This window comes from Amyelois transitella, chromosome 28 (assembly GCF_032362555.1).
Source record: "Amyelois transitella isolate CPQ chromosome 28, ilAmyTran1.1, whole genome shotgun sequence".
In the NCBI taxonomy this organism is placed as follows: domain Eukaryota; kingdom Metazoa; phylum Arthropoda; class Insecta; order Lepidoptera; family Pyralidae; genus Amyelois; species Amyelois transitella.
Window position 1 is genome coordinate 5,331,073 of NC_083531.1, and position 22,272 is coordinate 5,353,344.

The window sequence follows — 22,272 nt, forward strand, 5'->3', positions numbered from 1 at the left end:
ATAAAACTATCAGCATATCAAGGGTGAACATCAATACTTTAATGAAATTATCGATGTTATTAAAACATCTAGAAAAAAAATATTCTGTAAGTCTAGGCAATCAGAACTCTTCTGTTTTACAAAGAACAGGTAAATACCTATACAAAAACATCAAAATCTAGACCAGAACTCTCATAAAACTATCAGCATATCAAGGGTGAACATCAATACTTTGATGAAATTATCGATGTTATTAAAATATCTAGAAAAAAAAATACTTTGTAAGTCTAGGCAATCAGAACTCTTCTGTTTTACATAGAACAGGTATATACCTATACAAAAACATCAAAATCTAGACCAGAACTCTCATAAAACCATCAGCATAACAAGGGTGAACATCAATACTTTGATGAAATTATCGATGTTAATTCAACATCTAGAAAAAAAAATATTTTGTAAGTCTAGGAAATCAGAACTCTTCTGTTTTACCTAGAACATCAACAGATCTATACAAAAACAGCAAAATCTGATCCAGAACTCTCATATTACTATCAGCATATCAAGGGTGAACATCAATACTTTGATGAAATCATCGATGTTATTAAAACTTCTAGAAAAAAAATATTCTGTAAGCCTAGGCAATCAGAACTCTTCTGTTTTAAATAGAACAGGTAAATACCTATACAAATACATCAAAATCTAGACCAGAACTCTCATAATACTATCAGCATATCAAGGGTGAACATCAATACTTTGATGAAATTATCGATGTTATTAAAATATCTAGAAAAAAAATACTTTGTAAGTCTAGGCAATCAGACCTTTCTTGTTTTACATAGAACAGGTATATACCTATACAAAAACATCAAAATCTAGACCAGAACTCTTACAATACTATCAGCATATCGAGGGTGAACATCAATACTTTGATGAAATTATCGATGTTATTAAAACACCTAGAAAAAAAATATTCTGTAAGCCTAGGCAATCAGAACTCTGCTGTTTTACAAAGAACTGGTATATACCTATACAAAAACATCAAAATCTAGACCAAAACTCTTACAATACTATCAGCATATCAAGGGTGAACATCAATACTTTGATGAAATTATCGTTGTTATTAAAATATCTAGAAAAAAAAAAATATTTTGTAAGTCTAGGTAATCAGAACTCTTCTGTTTTACATAGAACATCAAAATAGCTATACAAAAACAGCAAAATCTGATCCAGAACTCTCATATTACTATCAGCATATCAAGGGTGAACATCAATACTTTAATGAAATTATCGATGTGATTAAAACATCTAGAAAAAAAATATTCTTTAAGTCTAGGCAATCAGAACTCTTCTGTTTTACAAAGAACAGGTATATACCTTTACAGAAACATCAAAATCTAGACCAGAACTCTCATAAAACTATCAGCATATCAAGGGTGAAATTCAATATATTAATGAAATTATCGATGTTATTAAAACATCTAGAAAAAAAATATTCTGTAAGCCAAGGCAATCAGAACTCTTCTGTTTTACAAAGAACAGGTATATACCTATACAAAAACATCAAAATCTAGACCAGAACTCTCATAATACTATCAGCATATCAAGGGTGAACATCAATACTTTGATGAAATTATCAATGTTATTAAAATATCTAGAAAAAAAATACTTTGTAAGTCTAGGCAATCAGAACTCTTCTGTTTTACAAAGAACAGGTACATACCTTTACAGAAACATCAAAATCTAGACCAGAACTCTCATAAAACTATCAGCATATCAAGGGTGAAATTCAATGTATTAATGAAATTATCGATGTTATTAAAACATCTAGAAAAAAAATATTCTGTAAGCCAAGGCAATCAGAACTCTTCTGTTTTACAAAGAACAGGTATATACCTATACAAAAACATCAAAATCTAGACCAGAACTCTCATAATACTATCAGCATATCAAGGGCGAACATCAATACTTTGATGAAATTATCAATGTTATTAAAATATCTAGAAAAAAAATACTTTGTAAGTCTAGGCAATCAGAACTCTTCTGTTTTACATAGAACAGGTATATACCTATACAAAAACATCAAAATCTAGACCAGAACTCTTAAAATACTATCAGCATATAAAGGGTGAACATCAATACTTTAATGAAATTATCGATGTTATTAAAACATCTAGAAAAAAAATATTCTGTAAGTCAAGGCAATCAGAACTCTTCTGTTTTACAAAGAACAGGTATATACCTATACAAAAACATCAAAATCTAGACCAGAACTCTCATAATACTATCAGCATATCAAGGGTGAACATCAATACTTTGATAAAATTATCGATGTTATTAAAATATCTAGAAAAAAAATACTTTGTAAGTCTAGGCAATCAGAACTCTTCTGTTTTACGTAGAACAGGTATATACCTATACAAAAACATCAAAATCTAGACCAGAACTCTTAAAATACTATCAGCATATAAAGGGTGAACATCCATACTTTAATGAAATTATCGATGTTAATTCAACATCTAGAAAAAAAAATTATTTTGTTTGTCTAGGTAATCAGAACTTTTCTGTTTTACCTAGAACTTACCTTTACTTACAAAATACATTTTTTTCTAGATGTTGAATTAACATCGATAATTTCATCAAATTATGGATGTTCACCCTTGATAAGCTGATAGTATTATAAGAGTTCTGGTCTAGGTTTTAATGTTTTTGTATAGGTATGTTCCTGTTCTATGTAAAACAGAAGAGTTCTGATTGCCTAGACTTACAAAATATTTTTTTTTTTCTAGATATTTTAATAACATCGATAATTTCATCGAAGTATTGATGTTCACCCTTGATATGCTGATAGTTTTATGAGAGTTCTGGTCTAGATTTTGATGTTTTTGTATAGGTATATACCTGTTCTATGTAAAACAGAAGAGTTCTGATTGCCTAGACGTACAAAATATTTTTTTTCTAGATGTTTTATTAACATCGACAATTTCATCAAAGTATTGATGTTCACCCTTGATATGCTGATAGTTTTATGAGAGTTCTGGTCTAGATTTTGATGTTTTTGTATAGGTATATACCAGTTCTTTATAAAACAGAAGAGTTCTGATTGCCTAGACTTACAAAATATTTTTTTTCTAGATGTTTTATTAACATCGACAATTTCATCAAAGTATTGATGTTCACCCTTGATATGCTGATAGTTTTATGAGAGTTCTGGTCTAGATTTTGATGTTTTTGTATAGGTATATACCTGTTCTTTGTAAAACAGAAGAGTTCTGATTGCCTTGGCTTACAGAATATTTTTTTCTAGATGTTTTACAAACATCGGTAATTTCATCAAAGTATTGATGTTCACCCTTGATATGCTGATAGTTTTATGAGAGTTCTGGTCTAGATTTTGATGTTTTTGTATAGGTATATACCTGTTCTATGTAAAACAGAAGAGTTCTGATTGCCTTGACTTACAAAGTATTTTTTTTTCTAGATATTTTAATAACATCGATAATTTCATCAAAGTATTGATGTTCACCCTTGATATGCTGATAGTATTATGAGAGTTCTGGTCTAGATTTTGATGTTTTTGTATAGGTATATACCTGTTCTTTGTAAAACAGAAGAGTTCTGATTGCCTTGGCTTACAGAATATTTTTTTCTAGATGTTTTACAAACATCGGTAATTTCATCAAAGTATTGATGTTCACCCTTGATATGCTGATAGTATTGCTAAAGTTCTGGTCTAGATTTTGATGTTTTTGTATAGGTATATACCTGTTCTACGTAAAACAGAAGAGTTCTGATTGCCTAGACTTACAAAGTATTTTTTTTCTAGATATTTTAATAACATCGATAATTTCATCAAAGTATTGATGTTCACCCTTGATATGCTGATAGTATTATGAGAGTTCTGGTCTAGATTTTGATGTTTTTGTATAGGTATATACCAGTTCTTTGTAAAACAGCAGAGTTCTGATTGCCTAGGCTTACAGAATATTTTTTTTCTAGATGTTTTAATAACATCGATAATTTCATCAAAGTATTGATGTTCACCCTTGATATGCTGATAGTATTGTAAGAGTTCTGGTCTAGATTTTGATGTTTTTGTATAGGGATGTTCTTGTTCTATGTAAAACAGAAGAGTTCTGATTGCCTAGACGTACAAAATATTTTTTTTCTAGATGTTTTATTAACATCGACAATTTCATCAAAGTATTGATGTTCACCCTTGATACGCTGATAGTTTTATGAGAGTTCTGGTCTAGGTTTTGATGTTTTTGTATAGGTATATACCAGTTCTTTGTAAAACAGAAGAGTTCTGATTGCCTAGACTTACAAAATATTTTTTTTCTAGATGTTTTAATCACATCGATAATGTCATCAAAGTATTGGTGTTCACCCTTGATATGCTGATAGTAATATGAGAGTTCTGGATCAGATTTTGCTGTTTTTGTATAGATCTGTTGATGTTCTAGGTAAAACAGAAGAGTTCTGATTTCCTAGACTTACAAAGTATTTTTTTTTTCTAGATGTTGAATTAACATCGATAATTTCATCAAAGTATTGATGTTCACCCTTGATATGCTGATAGTATTGTTAGAGTTCTGGTCTAGATTTTGATGTTTTTGTATAGGTATGTTCTTGTTCTATGTAAAACAGAAAAGTTCTGATTGCCTTGGTTTACAGAATATTTTTTCTAGATGTTTTAATAACATCGATAATTTCATCTAAGTATTGATGTTCACCCTTGATATGCTGATAGTATTGTTAGAGTTCTGGTCTAAATTTTGATGTTTTTGTATAGGTATATACCTGTTCTTTGTAAAACAGAAGAGTTCTGATTGCCTAGACTTACAAAGTATTTTTTTTCTAGATATTTTAATAACATCGATAATTTCATCAAAGTATTGATGTTCACCCATGATATGCTGATAGTATTTTGAGAGTTCTGGTCTAGATTTTGATGTTTGTGTATAGATATATACCTGTTCTTTGTAAAACAGAAGAGTTCTGATTGCCTAGGCTTACAGAATATTTTTTTTCTAGAAGTTTTAATAACATCGATGATTTCATCAAAGTATTGATATTCACCCTTGATATGCTGATAGTATTGTTAGAGTTCTGGTTTAGATTTTTTATGTTTTTGTATAGGTATATACCTGTTCTTTGTAAAACAGAAGAGTTCTGATTGCCTAGATTTACAACGTATATTTTTTCTAGATGTTTTGATAACATCGATAATTTCATCAATGTATGGATGTTCACCCTTGATATGCTGATAGTATTATAAGAGTTCTGGTCTAGGTTTTGATGTATTTGTATAGGTATATACCTGTTTTATGTAAAACAGAAGAGTTCTGATTGCCTAGACTTACAAAGTATTTTTTTTCGAGATATTTTAATAACATCGATAATTTCATCAAAGTATTGATGTTCACCCTTGATATGCTGATAGTATTGTAAGAGTTCTGGTCTAGATTTTGATGTTTTTGTATAGGGATGTTCTTGTTCTATGTAAAACAGAAGAGTTCTGATTGCCTAGACGTACAAAATATTTTTTTTCTAGATGTTTTATTAACATCGACAATTTCATCAAAGTATTGATGTTCACCCTTGATACGCTGATAGTTTTATGAGAGTTCTGGTCTAGATTTTGATGTTTTTGTATAGGTATATACCAGTTCTTTGTAAAACAGAAGAGTTCTGATTGCCTAGACTTACAAAATATTTTTTTTCTAGATGTTTTAATCACATCGATAATGTCATCAAAGTATTAGTGTTCACCCTTGATATGCTGATAGTAATATGAGAGTTCTGGATCAGATTTTGCTGTTTTTGTATAGATCTGTTGATGTTCTAGGTAAAACAGAAGAGTTCTGATTTCCTAGACTTACAAAATATTTTTTTTTTCTAGATGTTGAATTAACATCGATAATTTCATCAAAGTATTGATGTTCACCCTTGATATGCTGATAGTATTGTTAGAGTTCTGGTCTAGATTTTGATGTTTTTGTATAGGTATGTTCTTGTTCTATGTAAAACAGAAAAGTTCTGATTGCCTTGGTTTACAGAATATTTTTTCGAGATATTTTAATAACATCGATAATTTCATCTAAGTATTGATGTTCACCCTTGATATGCTGATAGTATTGTTAGAGTTCTGGTCTAAATTTTGATGTTTTTGTATAGGTATATACCTGTTCTTTGTAAAACAGAAGAGTTCTGATTGCCTAGACTTACAAAGTATTTTTTTTCTAGATATTTTAATAACATCGATAATTTCATCAAAGTATTGATGTTCACCCATGATATGCTGATAGTATTTTGAGAGTTCTGGTCTAGATTTTGATGTTTGTGTATAGATATATACCTGTTCTTTGTAAAACAGAAGAGTTCTGATTGCCTAGGCTTACAGAATATTTTTTTTCTAGAAGTTTTAATAACATCGATGATTTCATCAAAGTATTGATATTTACCCTTGATATGCTGATAGTATTGTTAGAGTTCTGGTTTAGATTTTTTATGTTTTTGTATAGGTATATACCTGTTCTTTGTAAAACAGAAGAGTTCTGATTGCCTAGATTTACAACGTATATTTTTTCTAGATGTTTTGATAACATCGATAATTTCATCAATGTATGGATGTTCACCCTTGATATGCTGATAGTATTATAAGAGTTCTGGTCTAGGTTTTGATGTATTTGTATAGGTATATACCTGTTTTATGTAAAACAGAAGAGTTCTGATTGCCTAGACTTACAAAGTATTTTTTTTCGAGATATTTTAATAACATCGATAATTTCATCAAAGTATTGATGTTCACCCTTGATATGCTGATAGTATTGTAAGAGTTCTGGTCTAGGTTTTGATGTTTTTGTATAGGTATATACCTGTTCTATGTAAAACAGAAGAGTTCTGATTGCCTGGGCTTACAGAATATTTTTTTTCTAGATGTTTTAATAACATCGATAATTTCATCAAAGTATTGATGTTCACCCTTGATATGCTGATAGTATTATGAGAGTTCTTGTCTAGGTTTTGATGTTTTTGTATAGGAATGTACCTGTTCTTTGTAAAACAGAAGAGTTCTAATTGCCTAGATTTACAAAGTATTTTTTTTCTAGATGTTTTAATAACATCGATAATTTCATCAAAGTATTGATGTTCACCCTTGATATGCTGATAGTTTTATGAGAGTTCTGGTCTAGGTTTTGATGTTTTTGTATAGGTATATACCTGTTCTTTGTAAAACAGAAGAGTTCTGATTGCCTTGACTTACAGAATATTTTTTTTTCTAGATGTTTTAATAACATCGATAATTTCATCAAAGTATTGATGTTCACCCTTGATATGCTGATAGTATTGTAAGAGTTCTGGTCTAGATTTTGATGTTTGTGTATAGATATATACCTGTTCTATGTAAAACAGAAGAGTTCTGATTGCCTAGACTTAGAAAATATTTTTTTTCTAGATGTTTTACAAACATCGGTAATTTCATCAAAGTACTTATATGGTGATAGTATTGTGAGAGATTGATGTTTCTGTAATAAAAAATGTTTTTATTTGTTATGATTTATGATTTTTATGAGTTACACTTTTACAGTATTATTGCAGTTTGTATTTTGCTAGAATAAAATGTTTACTCTTTCGAAAGAATTTCATATAATACCGTTAAATTGAACTTTCATCCGTCTTGGGCTTGTTTTTATTCTCACACAGTTTTTTATTTCAATATTTATTTTGATTTGGTGTACAAGACTTAAAACAAGAAAGTTTTTTTCTTCTGTAACAGTTAAATAAATATATTATTCAATTTTGTGAAATCATGTCGTCTAGGTACATGTTCCCATTATTATTTTTTTCCGAAGCAAATAAGCCAGAACTTTTTGTTAGAAGTACCTAGAACTATAAAAGTGATCCTAATGAATAATTAACAACCAAAAAAATTGCAATTGGTCCGAAATGATATGCTACCGGAAGTTGGCATATCATTTTTTCAAAAATTTTTTAAAAATTCATTTTACTAGAACTTTTTCTAAAAACCACCAGGAACTATAGAACTATTGTGGATGCGAATAGAACTCTCATAAAATTTTGATATGCTGAAAGTTGTTATGCTAACTTCACCGTCATGAGTTCCCGCGGGATTGATAGGGTTTCCATGCGGACGAAGTCGCGGGCGGCCTCTAGTGGAGTAATAAATGAAATGCAAGCTTATTGTAGATAACAGTTTATATTTAAGTTAATGAGCACTAGATCAATCGACACACACTATCCGCCATGACACATTGGGTTAGAGCGAGACAGCTACATACTAAACGAAAAAGATACAAAAACAAACCTTATTACATTGTATAACAACATTTTGTCATTCAAATTCAAAATTTTTTTTCATTACTATAGGATACTATATATCGCTTAATAATTGTCAAAACGTATGGTTTAACAACATTGGTTGACGTCAAATAAATTGCTTAAAACTAAGTTTAGTGCCGCTTCCAAGGCGTCAGTGCAGAAGAAGCGGTAACAAACTGCACTGCAGCATTTTCTTCAAGTCTCAAGTCTTGTCTTCAATAAACTTGGGATTCTTCTTTTAGGCGATGGGCTAGCAACCTGTCACTACTTGAATCCTAATTCTATTATTAAGCCAAACAGCTGAACGTGGCGTATCGGTCTTTTTCAAGACTGCTGGCTTTGTCTAGCTCGCCAGGGTTATAGGAGTGACTATATGTATGTATATGTTAAGTTTGTACAGCTAAATCATACTGTGTAAAATTATTTAGCTGCAACATATAGTAAGCAAATAGCATAATGTTTATATATATATATAAACATATATATATATATATATATATATATATATATATATATATATATATATATATCATCATAGTAGATCTTTTAGACGATGGGCTAGCAACCTATCACTATTTGAATCTCAATTGTATCATTGAGGCAAACAGCTGAACGTGGCCTATCGGTCTTTTCAACACTGCCGGCTCTGTCTAGCCCGTAAGGGATATAGACGTGATTATATGTATGTATGTATGAAAATCTGTTTGTTTTGCTGCGCAGGCGTTGCTTGAAGAGCAAGCGGTACCGGAAGCGGAACTTGCGCGTGCGCGGCGCGCGAAAAACATGCACCGCATACCCGACACCCTGTATATGGTGAGTTATTTGACATTTTTTTATTTTGTTTTGGTTTTCAAACTGATTGATTCAATGATATCGTGACAAGCAAAATTAAGTTGACAAATATAAAATTACAGTAAATATAACAAATATAAAATTACAGTAAAGTTAACAAATATAAAATTACATTAAAGTTAACAAATATAAAATTACAGTAAAGTTAACAAATATAAAATTACATTAAAGTTAACAAATATAAAATTTCATTAAAGTTAACAAATATAAAATTACAGTAAAGTTAACAAATATAAAATTACAGTAAAGTTAACGAATATAGAATATTACTCACAAATTAAATGTTTGTAAATTAAATGGTTAGGAAATCAGCTTACAAACAACCTTTAAATAGCAAAACAAAATTTCAATTATTAGTTTAAAGAACACCCTGTATTGTATCGGAAGATGCATTGATGATGTCAATAGTGACAGACTTTGTTATACTGAGACTCAATGGTCAATATATATGGCGAGCATATTTGTGTTATTTTAATGTACCGACTAATCGAATCGATAAACCTAGAATAAAAGGCGGACGGTGCGTGACTTGAATAAAAAGTGAAGCATTGTGTCGTATAGATATATTGGGCCGCGGATCCCCTGGCATAACACCAGCCTGGCGGAATATCTTCCCTTTGGTGTCGGTCAAAGCTACAATCATCGTAATGGCGGCATTGTACGCATGTTTGAGTGATAGGAAATGAGATAATCTATGACACATCTATGACGTAATGGCGGCCGACTGTCACACTATAGTGAGAGTGTGTGATTGGTGCTTCATTTTGTCGTATAGCAAAACTCCGTCCGCCTTTTTTTTCTACGTCTATATTGTAAATGGTGTCTGACAAAATAATGTATTATAAATTATGCCTTGTGTAGTTCTCGGCACTAATAATAAAAATAAATAGGACCACTCCATTTTGTCCATTCCATGGATGTCGTAAAAGGCGAATGAGGGTTATACGTTAGTTAGTTATAAGCTTATGCTTATAAACTTGGGATTCTTCTTTTATTCGATGAATTTCAATTCTATCATCAAGCCAAATAGCTGAACGTGGCCCATCAGTCTATTCACTGTTCATTTGATTTGATTCACGTGATCATATCTATGTATGTATAGTATCAAGTTGTTTTACAAGACTGCCTCTTTGATTGATTATACTCGTATTAATGAGTGAATGAGGCACACGAGATCATATCTATGTATGTATAGTATCAAGTTGTTCTACAAGACTGCCTCTTTGATTGATTATACTCGTATCAATGAGTGAATGAGGCACACGAGAGCATATCTATGTATGTATAGTATCAAGTTGTTTTACAAGACTGCCTCTTTGATTGATTATACTCGTATAAATGAGTGAATGAGGCACACGAGATCATATCTATGTATGTATATTATCAAGTTGTTCTACAAGACTGCCTCTTTGATTGATTATACTCGTATTAATGAGTGAATGAGGCACACGAGATCATATCTACGTATGTATATTATCAAGTTGTTTGACAAGACTGCCTCTGTGATTGATTATACTCGTATCAATGAGTGAATGAGGCACACGAGATCATATCTATGTATGTATAGTATCAAGTTGTTTTACCAGACTGCCTCTTTGATTGATTATACTCGTATTAATGAGTGAATGAGGCACACGAGATCATATCTACGTATGTATATTATCAAGTTGTTTGACAAGACTGCCTCTGTGATTGATTATACTCGTATCAATGAGTGAATGAGGCACACGAGATCATATCTATGTATGTATATAGTATCAAGTTGTTTGACAAGACTGCCTCTTACACTCAATGAATGAGGCACGGATAACATGCGACTCCCGCGCAGGTTTACAAGACTGCCTCCTCTTTGATTGATTATACTCGTACAAATGAGTGAGTGAGGCACACGATAACAATCGACTCCCGCGCAGGTGTCGTCGCGTCCCGCGCGGCCGCCGTCGCCCGCGGCGCGCAGCCCGGGCGCGGGCGCGTGCGTGCCGGCGCGGGCCCGCGCCGCACTGCGGGCCCGCGCGGCGGAGCTCCGCGGGACGCCCGCCGCGCAGCGCGCGCTGCGGCTGCACAGCCACGACACCGCGCCCGTCAGGACGCAGGTGGGACGGCCGCTACTATATGTTATATGTTAAATATATATGTACATATACAGGGTGACTTTTAATCCAACTGCATAAATTGAACTGTTAAGTGTACTCATTCAGCTGAGCGATCTCGTTAATAATCTGTCACTTTACATGAATCTCAATTCTATCATTAAGCCAAACAGCTGAACGTGGCCTGTCAGTCTTTTCAAGTCTACCGGCTCTGTCCACCCCGCAAGGGATATAGACGTGACCATATGTACATATGTAATCATGTATGTATGTTTGTTTGTTTGTAAACTCTTTATTGCACATAAAAATAAATATAACAAATTACAAATCAGTTATTGGATTTAGAAGAATATGTACAATGGCGGACTTATTCCCATATCTTATGTATCTAACTAGCGACCCGCCCCGGCTTCGCACGGGTGCAAAATTCGGAAAAAATTATACATAAAAACCTTCTTCTTGAATCACTGTACCTGTTACAAAAAACCGCATCAAAATCCGTTGCGTAATTTTAAAGATTTAAGCATACAGACAAACAGACTAAAATAGAGACTTTGTTTTATACTATGTAGTGATTTGATGGTGGAATGCTGTTTCAGATCGCCCTGAGGGCGGTCCGCGAGATGGGCTTGCCCGACTCCTGCGCAGAATTGTTGATGAACGAGGCGGAGTTCGACGACGGCGCGCCGGAGAGGGACGGGTGAGGAGTTGTGTTGTGGATGTTCGGTCTCCACAGACAGACAGACATATTGACTTGATGATTGTTTTATTTGACATTGACGAATTAAACTGACTGAGTGATTATTATTGGTTAGAAAAATATGACTGTCGATTATTGACAAAACTATATATACATATATATAAATTTAAATTCAAATTTTTATTTGCTTAATATGAGTACAACAAGGGGTATACATATCTATATATATATATATATATATATATATATATATATATATATTATCAAGGGTTACCTTGCGGGGTAGACTGAGGCAACAGTCTTGAAAAGACTGACAGGCCACGTTCAGCTGTTCAGCTTTATGATAGAATTGAGATTCAAATCGTGACGGGTCTTTTCAAGACTGTTGGCTCTGTCTACTCCGCATGGTATATAAACGTGATTATATGTATGTTCTAAATTGAAAATTTGTATATAAATATATGACATTGACAGCTCGGCAAGTCACGAGTCCCGAAGCAGCGGCGATTGGCAGTACGACAGAGACGGGAGAGAGAGGGAGAGAGACAGGCGGTGGGGCTCGCACGACTGCTGCAGGTGAGTGCCGCACGTTAGTTTGAGCGGCAACCGGCGCTGTGCGAGCGGCGGTGCGACAGAGACGGGAGAGAGAGAGAGAGAGACAGGCGGTGGGGCTCGCACGACTGCTGCAGGTGAGTGCCGCACGTTAGTTTGAGCGGCAACCGGCGCTGTGCGAGTGGCGGTGCGACAGAGACGGGAGAGAGAGAGAGAGAGACAGGCGGTGGGGCTCGCACGACTGCTGCAGGTGAGTGCCGCACGCTAGTTTGAGCGGCAACCGGCGCTGTGTGAGCTGTCGCACAGAGACGGGAGAGAGAGGGAGAGAGACAGGCGGTGGGGCTCGCACGACTGCTGCAGGTGAGTGCCGCACGTTAGTTTGAGCGGCAACCGGCGCTGTGCGAGCGGCGGTGCGACAGAGACGGGAGAGAGAGAGAGAGAGACAGGCGGTGGGGCTCGCACGACTGCTGCAGGTGAGTGCCGCACGTTAGTTTGAGCGGCAACCGGCGCTGTGCGAGCGGCGGTGCGACAGAGACGGGAGAGAGAGAGAGCGAGACAGGCGGTGGGGCTCGCACGACTGCTGCAGGTGAGTGCCGCACGTTAGTTTGAGCGGCAACCGGCGCTGTGCGAGCGGCGGTGCGACAGAGACGGGAGAGAGAGAGAGCGAGACAGGCGGTGGGGCTCGCACGACTGCTGCAGGTGAGTGCCGCACGTTAGTTTGAGCGGCAACCGGCGCGGCGATTGGCAGTACGACAGAGACGGGAGAGAGAGGGAGAGAGACAGGCGGTGGGGCTCGCACGACTGCTGCAGGTGAGTGCCGCACGTTAGTTTGAGCGGCAACCGGCGCTGTGCGAGCGGCGGTGCGACAGAGACGGGAGAGAGAGAGAGCGAGACAGGCGGTGGGGCTCGCACGACTGCTGCAGGTGAGTGCCGCACGTTAGTTTGAGCGGCAACCGGCGCGGCGATTGGCAGTACGACAGAGACGGGAGAGAGAGGGAGAGAGACAGGCGGTGGGGCTCGCACGACTGCTGCAGGTGAGTGCCGCACGCTAGTTTGAGCGGCAACCGGCGCTGTGCGAGCGGCGGTGCGACAGAGACGGGAGAGAGAGAGAGAGAGACAGGCGGTGGGGCTCGCACGACTGCTGCAGGTGAGTGCCGCACGTTAGTTTGAGCGGCAACCGGCGCTGTGCGAGCGGCGGTGCGACAGAGACGGGAGAGAGAGAGAGAGAGACAGGCGGTGGGGCTCGCACGACTGCTGCAGGTGAGTGCCGCACGTTAGTTTGAGCGGCAACCGGCGCTGTGTGAGTGGCGGTGCGACAGAGACGGGAGAGAGAGGGAGAGAGACAGGCGGTGGGGCTCGCACGACTGCTGCAGGTGAGTGCCGCACGCTAGTTTGAGCGGCAACCGGCGCTGTGCGAGTGGCGGTGCGACAGAGACGGGAGAGAGAGAGAGAGAGACAGGCGGTGGGGCTCGCACGACTGCTGCAGGTGAGTGCCGCACGTTAGTTTGAGCGGCAACCGGCGCTGTGTGAGTGGCGGTGCGACAGAGACGGGAGAGAGAGGGAGAGAGACAGGCGGTGGGGCTCGCACGACTGCTGCAGGTGAGTGCCGCACGTTAGTTTGAGCGGCAACCGGCGCTGTGCGAGCGGCGGTGCGACAGAGACGGGAGAGAGAGAGAGCGAGACAGGCGGTGGGGCTCGCACGACTGCTGCAGGTGAGTGCCGCACGCTAGTTTGAGCGGCAACCGGCGCTGTGCGAGCGGCGGTGCGACAGAGACGGGAGAGAGAGAGAGAGAGAGAGACAGGCGGTGGGGCTCGCACGACTGCTGCAGGTGAGTGCCGCACGCTAGTTTGAGCGGCAACCGGCGCTGTGCGAGTGGCGGTGCGACAGAGACGGGAGAGAGAGGGAGAGAGACAGGCGGTGGGGCTCGCACGACTGCTGCAGGTGAGTGCCGCACGTTAGTTTGAGCGGCAACCGGCGCTGTGCGAGTGGCGGTGCGACAGAGACGGGAGAGAGAGAGAGAGACAGGCGGTGGGGCTCGCACGACTGCTGCAGGTGAGTGCCGCACGTTAGTTTGAGCGGCAACCGGCGCTGTGCGAGCGGCGGTGCGACAGAGACGGGAGAGAGAGAGAGAGAGACAGGCGGTGGGGCTCGCACGACTGCTGCAGGTGAGTGCCGCACGTTAGTTTGAGCGGCAACCGGCGCTGTGCGAGTGGCGGTGCGACAGAGACGGGAGAGAGAGAGAGAGAGACAGGCGGTGGGGCTCGCACGACTGCTGCAGGTGAGTGCCGCACGTTAGTTTGAGCGGCAACCGGCGCTGTGCGAGCGGCGGTGCGACAGAGACGGGAGAGAGAGAGAGAGAGACAGGCGGTGGGGCTCGCACGACTGCTGCAGGTGAGTGCCGCACGCTAGTTTGAGCGGCAACCGGCGCTGTGTGAGCTGTCGCACAGAGACGGGAGAGAGAGGGAGAGAGACAGGCGGTGGGGCTCGCACGACTGCTGCAGGTGAGTGCCGCACGTTAGTTTGAGCGGCAACCGGCGCTGTGCGAGTGGCGGTGCGACAGAGACGGGAGAGAGAGAGAGAGAGACAGGCGGTGGGGCTCGCACGACTGCTGCAGGTGAGTGCCGCACGTTAGTTTGAGCGGCAACCGGCGCTGTGCGAGTGGCGGTGCGACAGAGACGGGAGAGAGAGAGAGAGAGAGAGAGAGACTGCTGAAATATGAACATTTCGTGTAAAATGTATGTTTGCTTGTAAAATGTATACGCGATAACTTTCTAACCTGTGCTGATTTTCGATTGGATTTAAAATCTTGTAAATATAATTTTTAAATCCGTCAGACATCTTTTTACAAATTATTGAGTGGTGAGTAGGTATATAAGCTGTTGATCGATCGTAATAATTCGTGCATGGAATGATTTCCACATAATTAACCGGTGTCTGTGTGTTTTACAGCATGGCCGGCGGCGCTGCGCACGCGCACAGCACGGGCTCGCTGCGCGGCGACGCGGCCGGGCGAAGGCGGGATTTACTGATACACGCGGGTATGTTGGATATATATATATTACATATATATAATAATAATATATATATATATATGTAATATATATATATATGTAATATATATATATGTAATATATATATATATATATATATATATATATATATATATATATATATATATATAACTTTACGTATTTTTAATACATACATACATATGATCACGTCTATGTATCTATGTCCCTTGCGGGGTAGACAGAGCCAACAGTCTTGAAAAGACTAAATGGCCACGTTCAGCTGTTTGGCTTAATGATAGAATTGAGATTCCAATAGTGACAGGTTGCTAGCTTATCGCCTACAAAAGAATCCCAAGTTTGTAAGCCTATCCCTTAGTCGCCTTTTACGACATCCATGGAGAAGAGATGGAGTATAATTTAAATTTCAATTTTTTTGATGGAGTATAATTTTCGTATTTTTAATTAAATATAGTATCGTCGAGTTAGCAACCCGCCGTAGTGCCGTGCGGTTCCCGGCGCCAATACAAAAAAGAATAGGACCACTCCATCTCTTTCCCATGGATGTCGTAAAAGGCGACTAAGGGATAGGCTTACAAACTTGGGATTCTTTTTTAGGCGATGGGCTAGCAACCTGTCACTGTTTGAATCTCAATTCTATCATTAAGCCAAATAGCTGAACGTGGCCTATGGCTCTGTCTACCCCGCGGGGGATATGGACGTGATTATATGTATGTATGTATGTATATATGTTGACAATAAAAATTGTATCTCACATTTTTCTAACAAACAAAACCATGACAACCGTTGCTATGGCGTACAATAAGTATATACGCCGTTGCCTACAATAAGTTTATTGCCGCTTCCAAAACTGACTAACTGACTAACATTTGTTTCAGACACCTCCCGGCCCGGCACGTGTCGGAGGGAGACGCAAAGAGGCACTGTCGAGCCGCCAAGGTGAGATGTGTTAATTTTTTAACGTCACACACACACAGCGTTTCGTAGAAGTTTATTGATTATAGAGAGAGATTTATAAGCTTAGGTGCCGTGCGGTTCCTGGTATCAACACGAAAAAGAATAGGACCACTCCATCTCTTTCCCATGGATGTCGTAAAAGGCGACTGAGGGATAGGCTTGTAAACGCAGGATTCTTCTTTTAGGCGATGCGCTAGCAACCTGTCACTATTTGAATCTAAATTCTATCATTGAGCCCAGCGGCTGAACGTGGAATATCAGTGTTTTTAAGACTGCTGGCTCTGTCTACCCCGCAAGGGATATAGACGTGACTATATGACTATAAGCCTATCTCTTTGTCGCCTTTTACTTTTTAAATTCAACATATTTAATCATTAGTGTGGGACATTTCAACATAACATAATAATTGTCATATCTTTTGGTTTCACAACATTGGTTGACGTCAAATAAATTACTTAAAAACAAATTTTAATGCCGGTTCTAAAGCGTCAGTGCAGAAGAAGCGGTAACAAACTGCACTGCACTACGAACTAAGATCATCAGCTCTAACAATAAACAAACAAAGTTACAAGTTTCAGCTGTTTGCTGTAATGATAGAATTGAGCTTCAAATAGTTACAGGTTGCAAGCCCATCGCCTTAAAAGAATCGCAAGTTTAAAAGCGTACCCCTTAGTCGCCTTTTCCTAAATCCATGAGAAAGAGATGGAGTGGTCTTATTCTTTATTTCTATTTGCGCTAGGAACCACACGGAATTTATAAATGTTGACGTGTTAAATGCATTTATATGTTATTTTTACACAAGTTTTGGTAAAATAAATCAATCTTAGCTTATTATCTGTCCTGCCTTTTTTTCTTCGTGCAAGACAAATACCATGATTAAAACTGATGATTGCATTTATATGTTATTTTTACACATGTTTTGGTAAAAAAAAAAAATATCTTAGTTTATGCGTCCCGCCTTTTTTTCTACGTGCAAGACAAATACCATGATTAATATTAATGAATCCCCCTTCGCAGCCCGTGCGCCGGCGCCGCGCGGCTGTCGGCCGCCGTCCCGGACGTGGCCATGGCGCCCAACGCCAACACGCACCTGCTGACTGCGCCCGCGCACTTCTCCCGCACAGGTACTGTCTCGCGGCTGCGGCCCGGACGTGGCCATGGCGCCCAACGCCAACACGCACCTGCTGACTGCGCCCGCGCACTTCTCCCGCACAGGTACTGTCTCGCGGCTGCGGCCCGGACGTGGCCATGGCGCCCAACGCCAACACGCACCTGCTGACTGCGCCCGCGCACTTCTCCCGCACAGGTACTGTCTCGCGGCTGCGGCCCGGACGTGGCCATGGCGCCCAACGCCAACACGCACCTGCTGACTGCGCCCGCGCACTTCTCCCGCACAGGTACTGTCTCGCGGCTGCGGCCCGGACGTGGCCATGGCGCCCAACGCCAACACGCACCTGCTGACTGCGCCCGCGCACTTCTCCCGCACAGGTACTGTCTCGCGGCTGCGGCCCGGACGTGGCCATGGCGCCCAACGCCAACACGCACCTGCTGACTGCGCCCGCGCACTTCTCCCGCACAGGTACTGTCTCGCGGCTGCGGCCCGGACGTGGCCATGGCGCCCAACGCCAACACGCACCTGCTGACTGCGCCCGCGCACTTCTCCCGCACAGGTACTGTCTCGCGGCTGCGGCCCGGACGTGGCCATGGCGCCCAACGCCAACACGCACCTGCTGACTGCGCCCGCGCACTTCTCCCGCACAGGTACTGTCTCGCGGCTGCGGCCCGGACGTGGCCATGGCGCCCAACGCCAACACGCACCTGCTGACTGCGCCCGCGCACTTCTCCCGCACAGGTACTGTCTCGCGGCTGCGGCCCGGACGTGGCCATGGCGCCCAACGCCAACACGCACCTGCTGACTGCGCCCGCGCACTTCTCCCGCACAGGTACTGTCTCGCGGCTGCGGCCCGGACGTGGCCATGGCGCCCAACGCCAACACGCACCTGCTGACTGCGCCCGCGCACTTCTCCCGCACAGGTACTGTCTCGCGGCTGCGGCCCGGACGTGGCCATGGCGCCCAACGCCAACACGCACCTGCTGACTGCGCCCGCGCACTTCTCCCGCACAGGTACTGTCTCGCGGCTGCGGCCCGGACGTGGCCATGGCGCCCAACGCCAACACGCACCTGCTGACTGCGCCCGCGCACTTCTCCCGCACAGGTACTGTCTCGCGGCTGCGGCCCGGACGTGGCCATGGCGCCCAACGCCAACACGCACCTGCTGACTGCGCCCGCGCACTTCTCCCGCACAGGTACTGTCTCGCGGCTGCGGCCCGGACGTGGCCATGGCGCCCAACGCCAACACGCACCTGCTGACTGCGCCCGCGCACTTCTCCCGCACAGGTACTGTCTCGCGGCTGCGGCCCGGACGTGGCCATGGCGCCCAACGCCAACACGCACCTGCTGACTGCGCCCGCGCACTTCTCCCGCACAGGTACTGTCTCGCGGCTGCGGCCCGGACGTGGCCATGGCGCCCAACGCCAACACGCACCTGCTGACTGCGCCCGCGCACTTCTCCCGCACAGGTACTGTGCGTGTGAATTGCGTTGAATAGACCATTCATCGAGGAAGGCTTTAGGCTATATAACATCACGCTGCAACTATAAGGAGCGAAGAAATAATGGAGAATGTGAAAAAAAACGGGTAAAATTATTCATCCTTGAGGGCTTCAATGATGGCATCCAAAATAACTTTTTCACGCGAACGAAGTCGCGGGCACAGCTAGTATAATATAAATAGATTACCTAGCGAACATTATTCGGAATGAATTATGCTAAGATATATTGACGACATGTTTTAATTTATTTCTAGTAAATTTCTCATATCTTTTCATTTTTATTTATTTATTGTTGTTTTTTTTTTTTTCAGAATACAGTGGTGTGTTGCAGTTAGATTTGGGCGACGGCGCGACGCACACGCCCAGACCCGGTAATATAATATACATACATACAAACATACATACAGTCACGTCTATATCCTTTGCAGGGTAGACAGGCTTGAAAAGACTGATAGGCCACGTTCAGCTGTTCGGCTTGATGATAGAATTGAGATTCAAATAGTGACAGGTTGCTAGCTCATCGCTTAAAAAAAAGAATCTCAAGTTTGTAAGCCTATACTATAGATGTACTATAGATATCCTTTAGAGATCCTTTAGATGAGTACACTTAACAGTTAAATTTATGCAGTTGAATTAAAAGTCACCCCATATATCCTTTGCAGAGTAGAATTATGTAAGCCTATCCCTTAGTCGCCTTTGACGACATCCATGGGAACGAGACGGAGTGGTTCTATTCTTTTTTTTTTATTGGTGCCGGGAAGCACACGGCACGATCACATACATACATACATAACATCACGCCTCTTTCCCGGAGGTGTAGGCAGAGACTACCTCTTTCCACTTGCCACGATCTCTGCACACTACCTTCGCTTCATCCACATTCATAACTCTCTCCATGCAAGCTCGGCGGTTTCAGGCACTCTCGACCTGACCCTTTACCAGGACGTCCTTAATTACACGATCATATAAATGTTTATTATTACGGTATATAATTATAACTAGACTAGAGGCCGCCCGCGACTTCGTCCGCATGGAAATCCTATCAATCCCGCGGGAACTCTGGGATAAAAAGTAGCCTATGTGTTATTCTGGGTCTTCAGCTACCTACATACCAAATTTCATGGTAATCGGTTCAGTAGTTTTTGCGTGAAAGAGTAACAAACATCCATACAAACTTTCGCCTTTATAATAGTAGTAGGATTATAATAGTAGTAGGATGAAAGAGTAACAAACATCCATACAAACTTTCGCCTTTATAATAGTAGTAGGATTATAATAGTAGTAGGATGAAAGAGTAACAAACATCCATACAAACTTTCGCCTTTATAATAGTAGTAGGATTATAATAGTAGTAGGATGAAAGAGTAACAAACATCCATACAAACTTTCGCCTTTATAATAGTAGTAGGATTATAATAGTAGTAGGATGAAAGAGTAACAAACATCCATACAAACTTTCGCCTTTATAATAGTAGTAGGATTATAATAGTAGTAGGATGAAAGAGTAACAAACATCCATACAAACTTTCGCCTTTATAATAGTAGTAGGATTATAATAGTAGTAGGATGAAAGAGTAACAAACATCCATACAAACTTTCGCCTTTATAATAGTAGTAGGATTATAATAGTAGTAGGATGAAAGAGTAACAAACATCCATACAAACTTTCGCCTTTATAATAGTAGTAGGATTATAATAGTAGTAGGATGAAAGAGTAACAAACATCCATACAAACTTTCGCCTTTATAATAGTAGTAGGATTATAATAGTAGTAGGATGAAAGAGTAACAAACATCCATACAAACTTTCGCCTTTATAATAGTAGTAGGATTATAATAGTAGTAGGATGAAAGAGTAACAAACATCCATACAAACTTTCGCCTTTATAATAGTAGTAGGATTATAATAGTAGTAGGATGAAAGAGTAACAAACATCCATACAAACTTTCGCCTTTATAATAGTAGTAGGATTATAATAGTAGTAGGATGAAAGAGTAACAAACATCCATACAAACTTTCGCCTTTATAATAGTAGTAGGATTATAATAGTAGTAGGATTAATTGCCATTCTCCACCGCCAGGATCGCGGGCGGCGCGCGCGCTGGCGGCGCTCCGCCCGCTGCCGGCCGAGCACGCCGACCTCGCCGCCGTACAAGGTGAGAGGGGACACTCTTACAACACATCTCTCTCTCTTTCTTTCTTCCCATTACTCATTTTGTGTCTGTTGGCGTGAGAATCGATCTATTATTTTATATTTATATATATATAACTGAGACATAAATATATATATATATATATATATATTTATGTCTCAGCAAACGTGGTTTTGCCATATAAATAACTAGCGACCCGCCCCGGCTTCGCACGGGTGCAAAATTAAAAATGTTATTATACATAAAAACCTTCCTCTTGAATCACTCTACCTGTTACAAAAAAAACGCATCAAAATCCGTTGCGTAATTTTAAAGATTTAAGCATACAGACAAACAGACTAAAATAGCGACTTTGTTTTATACTATGTAGTGATTTTTAAGTAATTTCTATTTTTTAAAAATGATAAGGGTGGAAAACCCTTATCACTAAGGGGTATGAAAAATAGATGTCGGCCGATTCTCAGACCTACTCAATATGCTCACGAAATGTCATGAGAATCCGTCGAACCGTTTCGGAGTACTACTGGAACGAACACACTGTGACACGAGAATTTTATATATTAGATTGTACTTGGGTGACCGAGCGGTGCTCAGTGGGAGTCAGAAAGACCATAAAAAATAGAAAAAACAAACAAGCATTAAATAATAATTTTAGCGCATCCTTAATGATTTTAATTCGCGGTCATTCTTTATTGTCGTGACAATAAATATGTGACGTCGTGTCAAAGGCAAATCAAGTGGTCTTTCTCAATTCTTCGTAATAAAAAATAGAATAGAAAATATAAATATAATAGACTAAATATAATATAGTAGTTGACGACCTCTGTGGCGCAGTGTCAGTACGCTTGTCTGTGACACCGGAGGCCCCGGGTTCGAATCCCGGCCAGGGCATGATGAGAAAAGAACTTTTTCTGGTTGGCCTGGGTCTTGGATGTTTATCTATATAAGTATTTATTATAAAATATGGTATCGTTGAGTTGGTATCTCGTAACACAAGTCTCGAA

At 40.4% G+C, this 22,272-nt stretch overlaps 2 protein-coding genes across 2 annotated transcripts in view; both read left to right on the plus strand.

Annotated features, from left to right (window-relative positions):
• LOC106142729 (zinc finger protein ZPR1) overlaps nt 1-22,272 on the plus strand; it is a 247,391-nt gene that overhangs the window by 136,719 nt on the left and 88,400 nt on the right. The window lies entirely within an intron of this gene.
• Nucleotides 1-22,272, plus strand: part of LOC106139771 (BTB/POZ domain-containing protein 7) — a 55,755-nt gene that overhangs the window by 24,824 nt on the left and 8,659 nt on the right. Inside the window, exons 18-26 of the mRNA XM_060952212.1 lie at nt 9,043-9,135; nt 11,088-11,267; nt 11,864-11,964; nt 12,439-12,540; nt 15,467-15,555; nt 16,425-16,485; nt 17,521-17,627; nt 19,427-19,486; nt 21,197-21,271. Of these exons, the coding sequence (XP_060808195.1) occupies nt 9,043-9,135; nt 11,088-11,267; nt 11,864-11,964; nt 12,439-12,540; nt 15,467-15,555; nt 16,425-16,485; nt 17,521-17,627; nt 19,427-19,486; nt 21,197-21,271 (868 nt within the window). The remainder of the gene's footprint in view (nt 1-9,042; nt 9,136-11,087; nt 11,268-11,863; nt 11,965-12,438; nt 12,541-15,466; nt 15,556-16,424; nt 16,486-17,520; nt 17,628-19,426; nt 19,487-21,196; nt 21,272-22,272) is intronic.